General features: G+C 36.4%; 1 protein-coding gene across 2 annotated transcripts in view; it reads left to right on the top strand.

Annotated features, from left to right (window-relative positions):
* Positions 1–14345, top strand: part of LOC140344789 (cytochrome P450 2K1-like) — a 17738-nt gene extending 3393 nt beyond the window's left edge. The window contains exons 1-10 of one of the 2 annotated variants that reach the window (XM_072431999.1): positions 675–861; positions 1405–1601; positions 4032–4194; positions 5177–5326; positions 7293–7453; positions 8201–8377; positions 9307–9448; positions 9613–9797; positions 10968–11109; positions 11567–14345. In XM_072431999.1, the coding sequence (XP_072288100.1) occupies positions 1419–1601; positions 4032–4194; positions 5177–5326; positions 7293–7453; positions 8201–8377; positions 9307–9448; positions 9613–9797; positions 10968–11109; positions 11567–11745 (1482 nt within the window). In that variant the 5' untranslated portion in view covers positions 675–861; positions 1405–1418 and the 3' untranslated portion in view covers positions 11746–14345. Of the gene's footprint in view, positions 1–674; positions 862–1404; positions 1602–4031; positions 4195–5176; positions 5327–7292; positions 7454–8200; positions 8378–9306; positions 9449–9612; positions 9798–10967; positions 11110–11566 lie in introns of those variants that run through there. The other variant, XM_072431998.1, reaches the window with a different exon arrangement.
* Positions 14346–15137: the final 792 nt, after the last annotated feature.

Here is a 15137-nt window from a genome sequence, read left to right as displayed (position 1 = left end):
AATGGATTTCTTCAATGTCATTTGCTATTTGCTAGCAAATGCTTTGAATCCATCCCAGGTTTGTTGGATCACCCAGCTTCACTGGTGAAAGTGTATTATCCCCAGCCTTGGAGAGCTTTAATGAATCAGGGCCTTTGACTTTGATCCCAAGTCATACCCATGCTGAGCTAAAGAAGTGGGTAATCCTAATTGATGCCAATTAGATGATATATCTATTATATTGTGATGTCCTACAACCTGAAGAAGCGAAATCTGCGAAACGCATCAAAATGCTCCAGTTGTTTCACAAAATATGTTGTACATTTTTAAACATTTTACAGTCAAATAAACAGTGATATGAGGTTTAAAGTATTTAGTTTATTAAACGGTGCCTGAAAAGTCCAGTAAAGTTTCTTTTTTTAATAAATAAATATGGTTTAATCTCCGGAGGAACCTGCTTGAGAAACATTGAATTAGAAGTTGCTAGGGGCTCCTCAAGTTGTGGCTGATTGACCTCACTTTTGATGATGCCTGTATCCTTCTGGAACAACACCACCTTTTTTTTGAATAATATTAACATTTTGGAATTATCAGAAATTTTACTTAACAGCACTTCTTACCTACTTCTACAACCATCACCTTATTTTCCTACAGAGTACCATTTACTACAAGCTCAGGGCTACAAATAACAGAAGAAGGTATTTCCCCAAAGCATGTCAATGATGACACAGAGAGAGTTGGCAAGGATGTGTAATGTCATTTGTGGACTTTCTTCTCAGCATATCACACATAATTGGTTTACCAGGAAAGCCAAGGACCGTGTGCTCTAGTACAACCGATAACAAGTCATCTCCTTAGCTTCTCTGAACTCCTTAGATCCAGGTAACAGGAGCAACCTTTAAGCTAAATATTTGTTGCCAGAGCTTGAATCAACAAGAATACCAGATTATGCCATGTAATCCTTCTCTCGTACGCGAGGCCAATGACATTGCCACCCCATTGCTATCATCCAAGGCTATCAAAGGAGCGATTCTATAGAGTGCAGTGCTTTACAACCAGGGTTCCTTCAGAGGTTGCTAGGAGTTTCTTGAGCAATAAGCAATTTGGATCTCCTAATTTAACTGCCACCAGCAAATATTTTGGCTGACTGTAAGGGTGACATTCTTCCCAATGACCAGCAATGTAAGAGCCAATCTTTCCAATGACCACCTTTCTTATATAGCTTATATGAATATATAGGTGTAGCAGTGATTCCCTAAGACCTGAAAGCTATTTCAATTGTTCACTCATGTTAAAAATGTTGACTTGTCTCCTGCGTGACTCTGCTGATAGCCGTGTATCACTTTTGAACATGTGAAATGGTACTTATTTGGCTTCATATTTGTTCCATTTATTTTCCTATTCTCATTTCTATTTTGTCTATAGGTGTTGTCACAGACATGTATTTACCTGATCCAGTCACAATTCTCCTTTTTATTGTCACTTGTGTTTGTCTGGCAATTTTTCTGTTTGCTCAGAAGAAAGACGTTCATCCAAATTTTCCCCCTGGACCATCATGTTTGCCTATTATAGGAAATATGCATATTATAAATGCCAATAAACCATACATAACGTTTCATAAGGTAAGATCTTGCATTTTAAATGAGTGGCTTGAGTATATGTGAATAGGTACTTTCTCTCCAGTGAAGAATATGTATATTGAAGAATGCAAAACATTTTATGAAATCTAGTGGCAGAGACACAAACTACTATTGGAAGTCTCTGAAAATGTCTCATGGCATGAAATCCAGCACTGCAGATCCACAGCCAAATAGTAAGTACAATTATGTAAGCTGTTTGGGTTACCTAAGGATACTAGCAGGCTGCAAATGTAATTTTCCACAGTGACTGGCTGCACCAAAACACACATTACCCAATCAATGATGATTGCATGATGAGTGTGTCCTATTGGAAAAGCTTGTGGGAGTGTGCAATCTCATGCACTGCACTACAGACCTATATTCACATTAAAGAGGAACTAAACTCTGGAAATACAAGCGTTTTGTCCCTTAGTGCAAAAGAGACAGCAATAAAATAACATTACTTGCCTGATCACAGTTTTTTAAATTTCCTCACTTGTACCCGTTCAGCCACAAGCACTACCATTTCCTTTCTTATCCTCATTTTTTCATATAAAGGCACCAAAGATTCTTAAAACAGAATTTTAGTGGTTAAATATGCATATGAGAGGTTTTACCTGCCATAGGGTTTTCATTTTGTCCATTAAGCTCTGAATATTACACAACTTTGCTTTACAGGGGGGAAGGGACCTGAACTTTTTATTATGATGTGCCAATTTCAGTACAGGTCATAACGTTGTGACTGGGCATTAAAAGAAGAAGCAGATAGATGATGAGCTCATCACTCCATTCTTTCCTTCTGGGATGCTCCTTGCACAGCAGTGTACGTGTTATACAGAGACTGCAAAAATACTAGATCAAAATCAGATACCTACACTGCATTTATTTAAAATACATTAACTGATGTATCAATGATTACAGAGCTACAATAAGTTGTGACTTTTTCGCCTAACAAACAAAAAACAGCTGTTTTGTGGGTAATATTCAGAACAGTTCTTCAGTCTCATTCATAGAACACAGTGCAGAGAAAGTAAGGAAAATGTTTTTGCACTTTTGGATTCATAATTCATAACTTTGTGTTTTTTTTTTGTTTTTTTTTCGAAAGCATGAAATGTTGATCCTATTACAGCTTGACTTCAATCCCAATGTAAGGATTATGGAGGGAGACGCATGAGTTTATTGATTCCAGCCCTTCCCTTATTGCATATAACCACAGAGAAATACACCTATAATCCTCATGTTCTTTGTAGGTGGTTGAGTCAAGCATAGCCCTATGCCCAAATTTCCTTTATGGAAACTAAAATATAATGTCAGCATCAGAAAAGCCACAGTGTGACAAACTTTATGGGAAACTTGTCATCCCTATCCTGGCTTTACAAACTTAGCAAATACTTGAATGAAAACAACCATGCAGTTAGTGGAGTGTTAGAAACATGATATCAATATTTGTGTTTCAAGATAATAGGTTGGATTTATTAAATATCTTCAAAACTGAAGCAGATGGACTGTCATATGAGAACCTGGGTGATACAGCAAACCTTTGTCTTGAAGATCTTTATTAAATCAAGCCCAATGACATACCAAGTAGTGAATAAAGCATAGAGAATCAAAGTCTGTGGGTGTTTACTTTGCAAGATAGTTTTGACACTCTCCTTATATTTACTCCAAAATGTTCCTTCTATGTGTACAGAATAATTCAAAAATGAAATGATATTGCAGACATGACATTTAATGGGTTATTGGTATGGGTCCCTTGACTTTCTGGATACATTTATATATGTTTATGGTAATATACCATATAGAACTGAGCCAGTGCGCCATTGCAAACCTGAAAGTAGAGAAGGCAGAGCCAACATTATTTATGACCAATGCAAGGGCTGTTTACCCAAATGTGTCCACAAAGTCTCAGTAGTAGCCAGTGTTGCAACTAGCTGGATGTCTGTTCCAATCTCCTATCTCAGAAAAGTAACCACCAATGTAAAGAACCTCTGTTCTATTTACCATTATTGTATGGGGTATTTAGATTGACCATTACTTTAAAGAATGTGTTTTTGTAAATTATCAGTGGAAAAAAAAAGTGATATAAAGGATTATTGCTTGGTCTAATTTTAGAAATGCTGTCCTGTGATCATTAACGTAAAAGAGATGAAATCTGAAATGTCATTACAGGCAGGTAGGCACATTTACAATAGTAATGGGGTTTTTGAAAAAGTGGCCAAAATGTCAGGTGCCCCAAATATTTACTTAAGAAGTATGTAGTAATTTTGCTATAAAGTCTGCTGATTTGTAGTTATATTCCTGGTAAGAGTACCACTGATGTGAAACCTGTGGCTGGCTACAACAACACTCATGTGGATCAGCCACCTTTCACTCAGTAATAAACAATAAATGTAAATTTTGTACTTTAATTTTTTCTTAAACCTTTATTTTCAGCTTGCTGAGAAGTATGGATCAGTATACAGCTTACAGATAGGACCTCAGAAAATGGTTGTACTGTGTGGCTATGAGACCGTAAAGGATGCGTTGGTCAACCACGCTGAGGAGTTTTCTGGAAGACCACATGTGCCAGTTTTTATGGACATAACAAAAGGACAGGGTATATTAACTTTTTTAATGACCATATACAGAGACATATAGCACATATATATTGGCCTTGTAAGCAGATTTTAGGGGTTTGTTAACAAAATTGCAGCTTTCAAATTTGTTTAGGTTCCAACATTAGGACATCTCAGAATAACAATTATCATTAAAGCCTGCATAAAGCTCACCAAAGATGCTGAATGCACAGCTACTTATCCGAGAAGGTAAAATCTTTATTCTTTAATGTATGCAGAAGTTTAAACACATTTTTCAAAAGTAAATCACTTGGATAAATGAAATTGGCCTGACAACAAGTTGAAATTCAACACTGCTGCTCCTGGGAAACCCGGGAAACGAATCTGATTGGAAGACTGTTTCAATCGCTTTGAATTTAAAGCAGATCAATCATCACATTTGTTTACATTATATAAAAGGGTAGATAACCCAAAAAAGGTTTTTTTTATTCTTTTTTTACACTTGAAGGAGGGACCTCTCCCCTTCTGCCTTTAGCTGTAAAGACTGAATGGAAAGCCCGCTGCCCAGGAGGTTGTAGGCTGCTCCTTCCTTTACTGCATGCCTGATGTAAATCTATATGCATGTGCAGTGAGATTGGCAATTTTTATTCCATATTTTCTGGGAAGGCGTGTGACTAGATCCCACACCAGCAAAATGCAAGATCGGGTGGCTCAGGAAGAAGAACACAGAAGAAGATGACGGCACCCAGTGTCCAGCCCATGCCGGGACGAAGAAGAAATATTGGATGGCGAGGGACTGACTGGACTAAGATTGCAGAGAGGTCGATTGCTTTCACCTGTAAAGGCATTATTTTTTTGAACGATAATTTGGATCTCTTAGGTCAGTTACCAATGACACCAATGATCTTTTTGGCTATCTGTAAGAGCGACATTCTTCTCACTGACCAGCAATGTAAGAGGCACATTAGAACGGTTGAAAAACACTGCTGTAGACTGATATATGTCACTTTTATTTTTTTTCAGGTCTTTTATTTTCTAATGGTAATAACTGGAAAGCCATGAGACGATTTACTCTTTCTACACTGCGAGATTTTGGGATGGGGAAGAGAACAATAGAAGATAAGATCAGAGAGGAGTGCCAAAGTTTGATAAAAGTTTTCAAAGCCTACAAAGGTTAGTAGTGTGGATAACGTTTTATGGGGGTGCGCTGGTCCTGTTTTGATTTGTGTCACATACTGGTCATATTGCAGTGCTGTTGCAATCGAAGGCATATGTCTGAATAGTGCTCATGTCAAATGCAAAAGACAGAGCTGTCTACACAAGCTCAGACACTTCAGACCTCCTGGACACTAACTTACCTGCCTTCCTTCTTTTTAACAATGTGCTCTCATTTTCTGGGGGTCATTAAGTTGTTTTTCACTGACATATTATTATTTGATGGTGCCTGTATAGTTCTGGGGAGCAATACTATTCTCATCTTTTTAGCTGTCTGTAAGGGTGGCCCCCTCCCACTAAACACTATTATAGGGAACATTCTTCCACTGATGTAAGGGGTATTAAGCCCACAGATCACCAATGTAACAAGCATTCACCCCACTAATTGCCAATGTAAGGGACATTTAACCCACTTACCACCACTGTATTGAGTATTCTTCCCAATTCCCACATCACTGTATTGACCATTCTTTCCAAATACCACAAATAGAAGGAGGCATTCTTCCCACTGAACATCACTGTTAGAAAGGTATTACTTCCACTGATTATTCATGTAAGAGGCATTTTTGTTCATCGGCTCACAAAAAAATTAGTTACAGCAGGGGTTCCCCAAGAACATGAAATTATTTCAAGAGTTTCCCAAGGATAAAAAGATTGAAAAGGAGCATTCTTTCCATTGACCCCTCAATGTAAGAGGCATTCTCCACTATCTCTCTATTCTTCACTGACCAGCAATATAAGATTTTTTTTCCCACTGACTTTCAATGTAAGGGGGATTCTTCTAACTGACCAGCAAAATAATGAGCAAAATAATTTTTCACACTGGTCACAAATGTAAGGATCATTCTTTCCCTTGACACCCAAATTAGGAGACATTCTCCACTGTTTATCAATATAATAAGCATCTTTCCCATTGGAATTGTAAAGGATATTCTTCCTAATGCACACCATGTAAACCTTAATAATCTACCACCATAATAGACAATAATAGACCACCAATATTGCAGGCATTCTTTCCACTGACTACCAATTTAGGAGCCTTCTTTTCTATGGCCACCAGTGTAAGGATTATTCTTTCAACCAGACACAAATTTAAGGGAATTTGTTTCCAATGGTCCTCAAAGTAAAGGGACATTGTACTTACTGACCACCAGTGTAACAAGCATTATTTCCACTGACTAAAAATTTAAGGAGCCCCCTTTTATGTGACCATCAGTGTAGGGATTATACTGCCCACCACAAACCAATGTAACAAGACCACTAGTGTAACAAGCATTCTTAAAAATGTAAAGAGCATCCTTCCCAATGATCACCACTGTAGAGGGGGCAATATTCCAACTGACTACTCATGAAAAGGGCATTCTTGTCCATTGGCTCCCAAATATTTATCTTTAGGCATAGGGTTGTGAGAACTGAAAATTATTTAATGTGTTTTTGGGACTAGGAAAAGCTAACAAAGCAAATATTCCTATGAGAGAACTGTAAAAGTGAATTTAAATTGTTTATTTTATTATCTGTCAGGATAGCAGGCTGGAGCATCTCTCATGTAATAATTATATTTAGCAATCGTTCCATGTTTAATGAATTAATGATATTCTAGAGAAACTTTGCAATGTCATGACCACTCTAGAGCCTGCATGGCCACTTGCTAGGATGTGTGTTGTGTGGGAAAGAAACACTGCACAGTGTGCCCTCACCAGCCCAAGAAACTGGATGACTCATGAGCAGTTACTTTTATTAATATTGGCCCTTCTGCATTCTTTGATTCCCGAGCAGAAGTCAGCTACATGCTGTCAGCGAAGACTGCGGTGTGAGATTAGGGGACTGGTTTCTGGAGAATACTGGCACTGACCAGGGCCTTACAATGACATCATGTGTATTACAAAACATTGAGTTCTTAGTGATTTTTCTGCTTGTATTTCAGGAAAACCATTCGAAAATACCATGATCATGAATGCTGCTGTGGCCAATATCATTGTGTCCATATTGCTTGGTCATCGCTTTGACTATGATGATCCCAAACTTAGGAGGCTCTTGGTAATAGTCAATGATAATGTCAGAATTGTTGGATCTCCAGTGGTTTTGGTAAGTTTCCAGCAACTAGGAACTTGTTACATGTTTTACTAACCAATGCAAGGGGGATTCTTCCCACTGGCCACCAATATAACAAGCATTCTTCAAGCTGGGATCCAATATAGGGAAGTAAATAAGTGTGAATCAGGAGTGTCAACCTCTGGCCTAAGGCCCAAATCTAGCCCCCAACATCAAAAAGTCCCGACCAGGCAAGGTAAGCAAGAACAGGCCATAGTAGGCAGGCAGCCCTATAAAGCCCCGTGGTCCTCTTAGTGATGTTACCCCTGATTTGCGTGTCATGTAACATCATGCAGGTTTACATGCCAGGGATGTTATTGTGTTTCAGTATGGAGTGCAGTATCATGCACTATATTCCGGGAAAAATGCCTCAAATAGCAAGGTACACAATTAAAAGAAGATAGGCAGGATACAAAATGTAACAACAAATTGCACCAAATATATATCTACATTATAAACCAAATATTTGTGTTTAGAACTAATAATATATTATAATAATATAATATACTAATATATATACTACTATAATAATATAATACTATATAATATACTAATAATATATTATAATAATATAATATACTAATATATATACTACTATAATAATATAATACTATATAATATACTAATAATATATTATAATAATATAATATACTAATATATATACTACTATAATAATATAATACTATATAATATACTAATAATATATTATAATAATAATAATATAGGTTTCTTTTTTTTCAGTTGTACAATGCATTTCCATCACTTGTCCGATGGCTACCTGGGAGTCACAGAGAAGTCAAGCCAAATGTAGAAGAAATGCACACGTTTGTCAGAGAAACCTTCACCAAGCAAAGGAATCAGCTGGATGTCAATGATCAGAGGAATTTTATTGATGTCTTCCTTGTCAAACAAAAGGAGGTATGTCACATACAGAACCTCCCTGCTTCCACCATCTTAGTTTTTAATAAAGAGAATGTATTACTACATTTCTAACATTGTATAAAAGGTTGACTAACCCTTTATATAATGCAAAAATGTGTTTTTTTTAACTTGTTTTTTTAAAACATTTTTTGAGGAGGATTCCTCCCCTTCATTCTTTACTACCACAGCAGTAAAGACTGAAGGAGGAATCTGCAGGAACTTGGGATACATACATCATATATCCTTGTAGGCTGTGGGCTGCTTCTCATGGACATGCCTAAGATTGGGTATAAGCCATAAGGGACTTTTCCGGACGTTAAAAGAAATTGCAAGATCAGGTCACGTGAGCAAAAGCCAGAGGAAAAAGAAGATTGCCGTGTGAGCTGTCCCGTTCATGCCGGTAAGAAGAAGAAATCTGGGGCCCATTGGACTTGCGGAGGGATTGAAGGCTTTCCAATGGTAAAGGTGTTTTTTTTTAATGAAAGTTTCACTTTAAAATACCTAGATATAGTAATTGTGTCTAAGCAGTGTCCTAAAAATTACCATTTGTCCTAAATTCCACCTAAAATGTGGAACTTGAGCTTCGTAGTTGTTTATCTTTTCAACACTTAAGTTGGTTTAGTGACTTCCCATCTACGTTGTATTTACCATTAGATAATTGGACCTATCTATGTGAAAAATATTTAAATATCAGATAAAAACTAGGTGACTCTTGGGGGGAAAACATATCAATAGATCCCATTGTTTGAATATTCTAAACTATTGTAACAACATAAAAAAGAAAATGTGTGAGAGGTGGTCCAAGCACAGTAAGAATACTTGAAACATTATAGATTCTGAGCCTACAATTCCTAGTGATGAAAAATCAAATCCTGCATATAAAAGCTTAAGCAAATGCCACATATTTAGAATTGTGCTTATTCCAGGAAAAGCCAAATCCTGAATTATATTTCAACGATACAAATCTAACGGTTCTGGTGACGGATTTGTTTGCTGCTGGGATGGAGACAACCTCCACCACTCTACGATGGGGTCTCCTGCTGATGATGAAATACCCAGAAATCCAAAGTAAGTCATTCATTAGTGGGCTGTGTTTTTTGATAAGCACCATGATTTTATTCATTATCCTGATATTTTGATGACATTTCCCTAATAACTGCTTATATCATTTGACTAAAGTAATGGTAATTTGTCTATGAGGCACGATCTGTATGTCTTTCTTTCAATACCAGAAAAGGTTCAGAAGGAAATTGAAAAAGTCATCGGATCTGGAGAGCCTCAACTGATACACCGAAAAGAAATGCCATATACTGATGCCGTTATTCATGAAATCCAAAGGTTTTCCAATATATTGCCAAATAATGTTCCACATGCTACTACTCAAGATGTGACATTTAGAGGATTCTTTATACCCAAAGTAAGCATCACCTTTAATCCTTCATTCAGTACTAAAAATATGAAATATTAAAGGCATTTCTTGCCACATCTTGAACATCTCCAACATTACAGAGGTCAAGTGTTGCTAATAGGGAAGAAAAAATAAACAATCTATAAGTGGAACATGAATAGTGAGATGTCAAGTTTGTTGGCCATATTGATGAGCTCGCAACTCAAACTTAAACATTTTATGAATAGAGTTGGAAAGAGTTCTCTCAGCAGTTCAGCTCCCTTTGCTCCCTCCTTCCTGACCTCCACCTTTGTGATTAGAAGTCTGGAAGGCAGCTAAGCCACTATTGCAGCAGGGATGTTGTCGGTGTCCTCTCAGGCAGCTAGCATGGGATCACCCACAGTTGGTAATGGGCTGGTAACCCTAGAGGCTAATGGGCTATTCACTGCAAGGTGCCAACAAGTTGCATCCCTCAAGGTCACCCCTCCAATGAGGATGGATGTGGAGGCTTCTGTGTAGAGACAGGCGGTGTCCAGCAGGCAGGAGAAGGAGACCACAGTGAGGAGCAGTCAGAGCTGGAAGTAGGTAAGCATAATCCACAGTCTTAGCACATGGTAGCAGGCAGCAGGCAAGTGTCATACTAGGTCAAGGAAAATGGTCAGGGCAAGCGGCAGGCAAGCAAAATAAAAGGTCCAGGCAATGCTTTAGGCAAATGGCTATTTTTTAAATAAACTCACTTTTCCCCATTTCATCATGAGTGCCTCCATCTTCCTCTGTATTGTCTGATCTTCAGCCATCTTGATTGGCTGGGCCTGGATGACTTAACTCATTGGCATATCCAAGAATGCACAGCTCAAAATTTCCTCAAAGGAAGACAGTGATTAGACAGGTAAGTATTTTTTCATGCAGAGAGATATTGTCTTTCAAAAAGTCTGATAATTTGTGTTCTTTGCAATTCACTGCAGCCAGAGTTCTCCAAGGTTCTTACATGTTTGTTGAGAGGGAGCTTCTATTAACATGTGATGGGTAGTTCCTACACTTCCTATATAGTTATCTCTAGTTAGATGAATACTTCTAAAGCAGGTTTGCTTTTTACAGTTGGTAATTCTTAGCACCGATACTTTAATACACCAGGCTTCTGTATGTAAAGACAGCCAATGATGGGTATAACCAAGACTTTTACTTATCTGTTCTTTGCAGGGAACGCATGTGATCCCTTTACTGTATTCCGTTCTCCGGGACAAAGATCACTTTGAAAAGCCAGATGAGTTTTACCCCCAACATTTTCTGGACTCTAAAGGAAATTTTCTTAATAATGAAGCTTTTATACCATTTTCTTCTGGTGAGTAAATCAAACAAGTAAAACCCTAGAATACCACCTGTGTGTCAAGTGTTCCTTATTGAGCTCCACAATGCCAAAGTTACAGATGAGGCAACAGTTAGTAGTTTGAAAATGCCCATTGTGGGGATGGAAACAGTGAGAATTTATTGGCTAAAAACAAAAAGAAGTATTTAAAGATTATTTACTATATCATGACATCTTCAATAATGAGATATTTGTACACCTTATTGTACCATTTGTATAATGCAATGAAAACTGTATAACCACAAATGTGAAGTGTTAGAAAAACCTCAGTGAATATCGGCTATAGGAGGTAAAGTGATGGTGCATACAAGGTTTGCTAAGCAAAATGTATCATGTGTCTCCAACTAAGGGGCACAGAAATATTTAGATTTATGTCTTATAGCAATACAAGTCATTATTTCAATGATGATTTTTTTATTTTCTGTTTTCAAAGGTAAGAGAAGTTGTGCTGGAGAGACCTTGGCTAAAACAGAGCTGTTCCTCTTCTTTACAACTCTGTTGCAAAACTTTACCTTCCAGGCACCACCTGGTGCCAAACTGGATCTCACAAGTGCTGTTGGCCTCACAACCCCTCCACTGAAGCATGAGATCTGTGCAATTCCTCGCAATTAAAATTAACTGGCAATAAATAATTTTGGGCTGGGTGTAAACAGTTTTTTCATGGAAATGTAGTTGAAAGCTACAAAATGAAGATTAAAGGCACCTCCAGATTGGTGAAAATAATTGCACATTTATATAAAGGAAAGGAACAGGAAAAGTATCTATAAGGGTGAACAATGACATGATGTTCTGAATACTGATAAGTTTTAATACAGTAATAATGGATGAACCCTAAATATATAATTCACTAAAAAATTAGAACCTACATCAATCTCCTGATAATACAACTTTACCCTGAATGTAGACAAATTAAATTGGAGGGTATTCTAATGGTTTTAAAAATAAGCAGAAGGTGGAAGAAGAAGTAGTTATTACTCTGTGGATTCCTCCATATGCTGCTGCTCCTACGTTCCCTGCACAATTTATACTAATTATATTGTTTTTAAAGGCTCAATCAACTCAAAAGGTTTAGCTACTCCACCAGTGAGATGTCTCTATAATCTTCAAATGTGTTCCTGTACACATGGGAATTTTGGGTATTCCTGCTCACCTTTTTGTGGTCCAGCTTTTCCTGCAAAAGAAAAAAAATGGTAAATGCCCAGCGGGCAGAGTAATAGCCCCTCATAATGGTCACATCAGATGCACATAAATATGCTTGGGTTCTGTTTAATACAGGCTTGACAAAGCCCAGAAGGCAAAGTTGGGACCCCACATAATGGTTACAGCAGATGCACCTATGTGAAAAGTTATTTGTTAATGTACCCAGGTTCTGTTTAATACAGGTTTGACACTCATACTTTAAAGTTCTGTGAACCCATGGATGAGAACTTTGAAACAGGCTTTTGATGAGTGTTTGGCCAGGGACGGTCTCTGTTCCTAATCTGTATGTATAAATTCTGCACAGTTCCACTTCCCTGGTCTGTATTCTAGCGGTTTAGGTCTATATCAACGGATGAATGTTCTACAATGTAATTTTTGCATACTGGGTTTATTTTTCAGTATCTGAAAGTTACAGCAGCAGTTCAATAAGAATACATGAGTTAATATGTGTATGTGTGGTGACGCCCAATGGACATGGCATCCCACAATATGGTTACAATATGTTTTTCACAATTCCATACATTGAATTATGGTCATACATAAAGAAATAGAGATTCAAACAGTATGTAATACAAGTCATGAATAATTGATCCATCCTTCTGGGCAGCCTCAAAACAGCATCAACTCATGACATATGTTCTGCCCTTTACTTGTTTAATCACATACATGAATATGACAACATATAAAAATATGGTTTGATATTACAATTCCACCTCTTATGGGTGAGATTAATTTAATCCCTCAAATGTTCATAGGTTGACATACTCAACTATTCAGAAAATTGATACAAATGAAATCAATCAACACTTTACTATAGTGTTATTATAAATATATGTTTGTAAATTTAAGTTATACATTTGTGGTAAGCTGTGATTATATAGGTAACTAAGTAAGTATCTACACCTATTCAAATATATTTATCTCTCTTCTTTCAGTCTCACTGGTCCACCAAAAAGTCTTTTTCCTTCTTATCAAGAAATATTCCTTAGAACACAATTTTTGTTTCCCTTGAGCAACTTGAATTTTATAGATAAAAGTCACATTCATGTAAACACTTTCACAGGTATAAAGGAGTAGTCTTGTCCTCATCACTGTAACTCAAACCTTTGTTATGTTGGTCATCATCAGGAGGCTATCTGGTTATCTTGTTTGGATACTCATGGATGTTCACAGGTCTTTCTCCAGGTCATTTCTGTAGGTCTCATCCTATCAATAGTTATTATTCTTTACTCAAAACTTGAGAATATTGACTATCAGGATGATCATCATCATCACACATAGCAACTTTCCATCAAGAGCAGTGTATTCAACAAATCAGTTCAACATCTGGCATTGTAGCGTGTAGAAACTTTTAGCATTCAACATGTGTAAAGTGTCATGTTGGCATTCTTGTAGGCTATTATATCATAGTTCATAAAATAAAAAACATACAACATAAAATGATTTCTTTATTATGCACATAGATGACAAAAGTTTGAATTGTCTCTTCTTTAATGTCCCAGTTGACAAAAACTAGATATGTTTCAAGTATATTAATTATTCATGTTCCTGATAAAGTTTTGACATCTTTTGGGAGGAGGTCATCATTAAGTCATCATGAAGTTCAACAAAGATTATCCTCTTTTCTTGATTGAAGTCCTTTTCACCTATCTTTATAAACTAAAATTATTTTTCCTATTCAATGTTCATCACAATGTACCATATATGTATAAGTAATAAAACCTTTCTTATGATACCTTTATCCATCAAACATAAAAATGATTATGTAAATTATTTATCTTAATATTGTGAAGAATTATTATCATTTACTTGAATGATGTAATTAGTTTGGAACAAAAACCTTAATATTCATTATCATTTTTTTTATTCCCTTGTAACCTCAGTTTAAAAATAAATTTTTCAAGTTATTGCTAATCATAAACACATATTGTTTTTTCATGGTATAATGATCTGTATTGTATAAACTAATTTCATTATCCTAAATGTAATTGTATAAAACTTTTCATATCGTTCAGATTTTCCTTATTATTATATACTTATTACTTATTATGACAATTGTGACAACATAATATCATATATTCAAAAACTATAATATTAATAGAGAATTGTGCACTACTTTTCCATCACTGATTCCAGTAATTTCACATAAAAACATTCATTAAATATCATTATATACAGGCAGTCCCGGGTTAAGGACATCTGACTTACGGACAACTCCTAGATACGAACGGGAGGTCCCTGCTTGCTCCTCTGCAAGATGGAAGTTTGGAGGGGGAGGGGGCGGTTTGCATGACTTGCAGAAGAAATATTTTGCTAAACATAGCTGAGGTTGTGGGTGATCTTAGGGGTGTGAGCTCTTTCTGCAGCCTCTTGTAACTCTTTAATGACCAAGATAACGTCTCCAGCTGCCTTACTGTCTAATAATATGTTTAGACAAACATCTGTCCTAATTGCATTTATTAATATAATAATATTATATAAAATACATATATTATTTAGTATATTATTTATTTATTGTTATTATTATTATCTAGTACCTGTTCTGACGTACATACAAATTCAACTTAAGAACATACCTACAGGCCCTATCTCGTATGTAACCCGGGGACTACCTGTAAATATAATATTGACACAACACATAAAAAATTTTTTAATAATACCAGCTCTGAAGGGAAATGCTGTCTTGTAATAATCTTCTCTGCAATAACCTTTTATAGTTTTATACCTCATACTTGAAAGCAGTTGTACTAATAAATAGATGTTGGTTGTCAATCATTGTAGACTTAAATTACTTCTACAATGTA

The sequence above is a fragment of the Pyxicephalus adspersus genome, unplaced genomic scaffold (assembly GCF_032062135.1).
Source record: "Pyxicephalus adspersus unplaced genomic scaffold, UCB_Pads_2.0 Sca15, whole genome shotgun sequence".
Lineage (NCBI taxonomy): Eukaryota > Metazoa > Chordata > Amphibia > Anura > Pyxicephalidae > Pyxicephalus > Pyxicephalus adspersus.
Note: the sequence above shows the minus strand (reverse complement) of the source record. Positions and strands in the feature narration are given on the sequence as shown.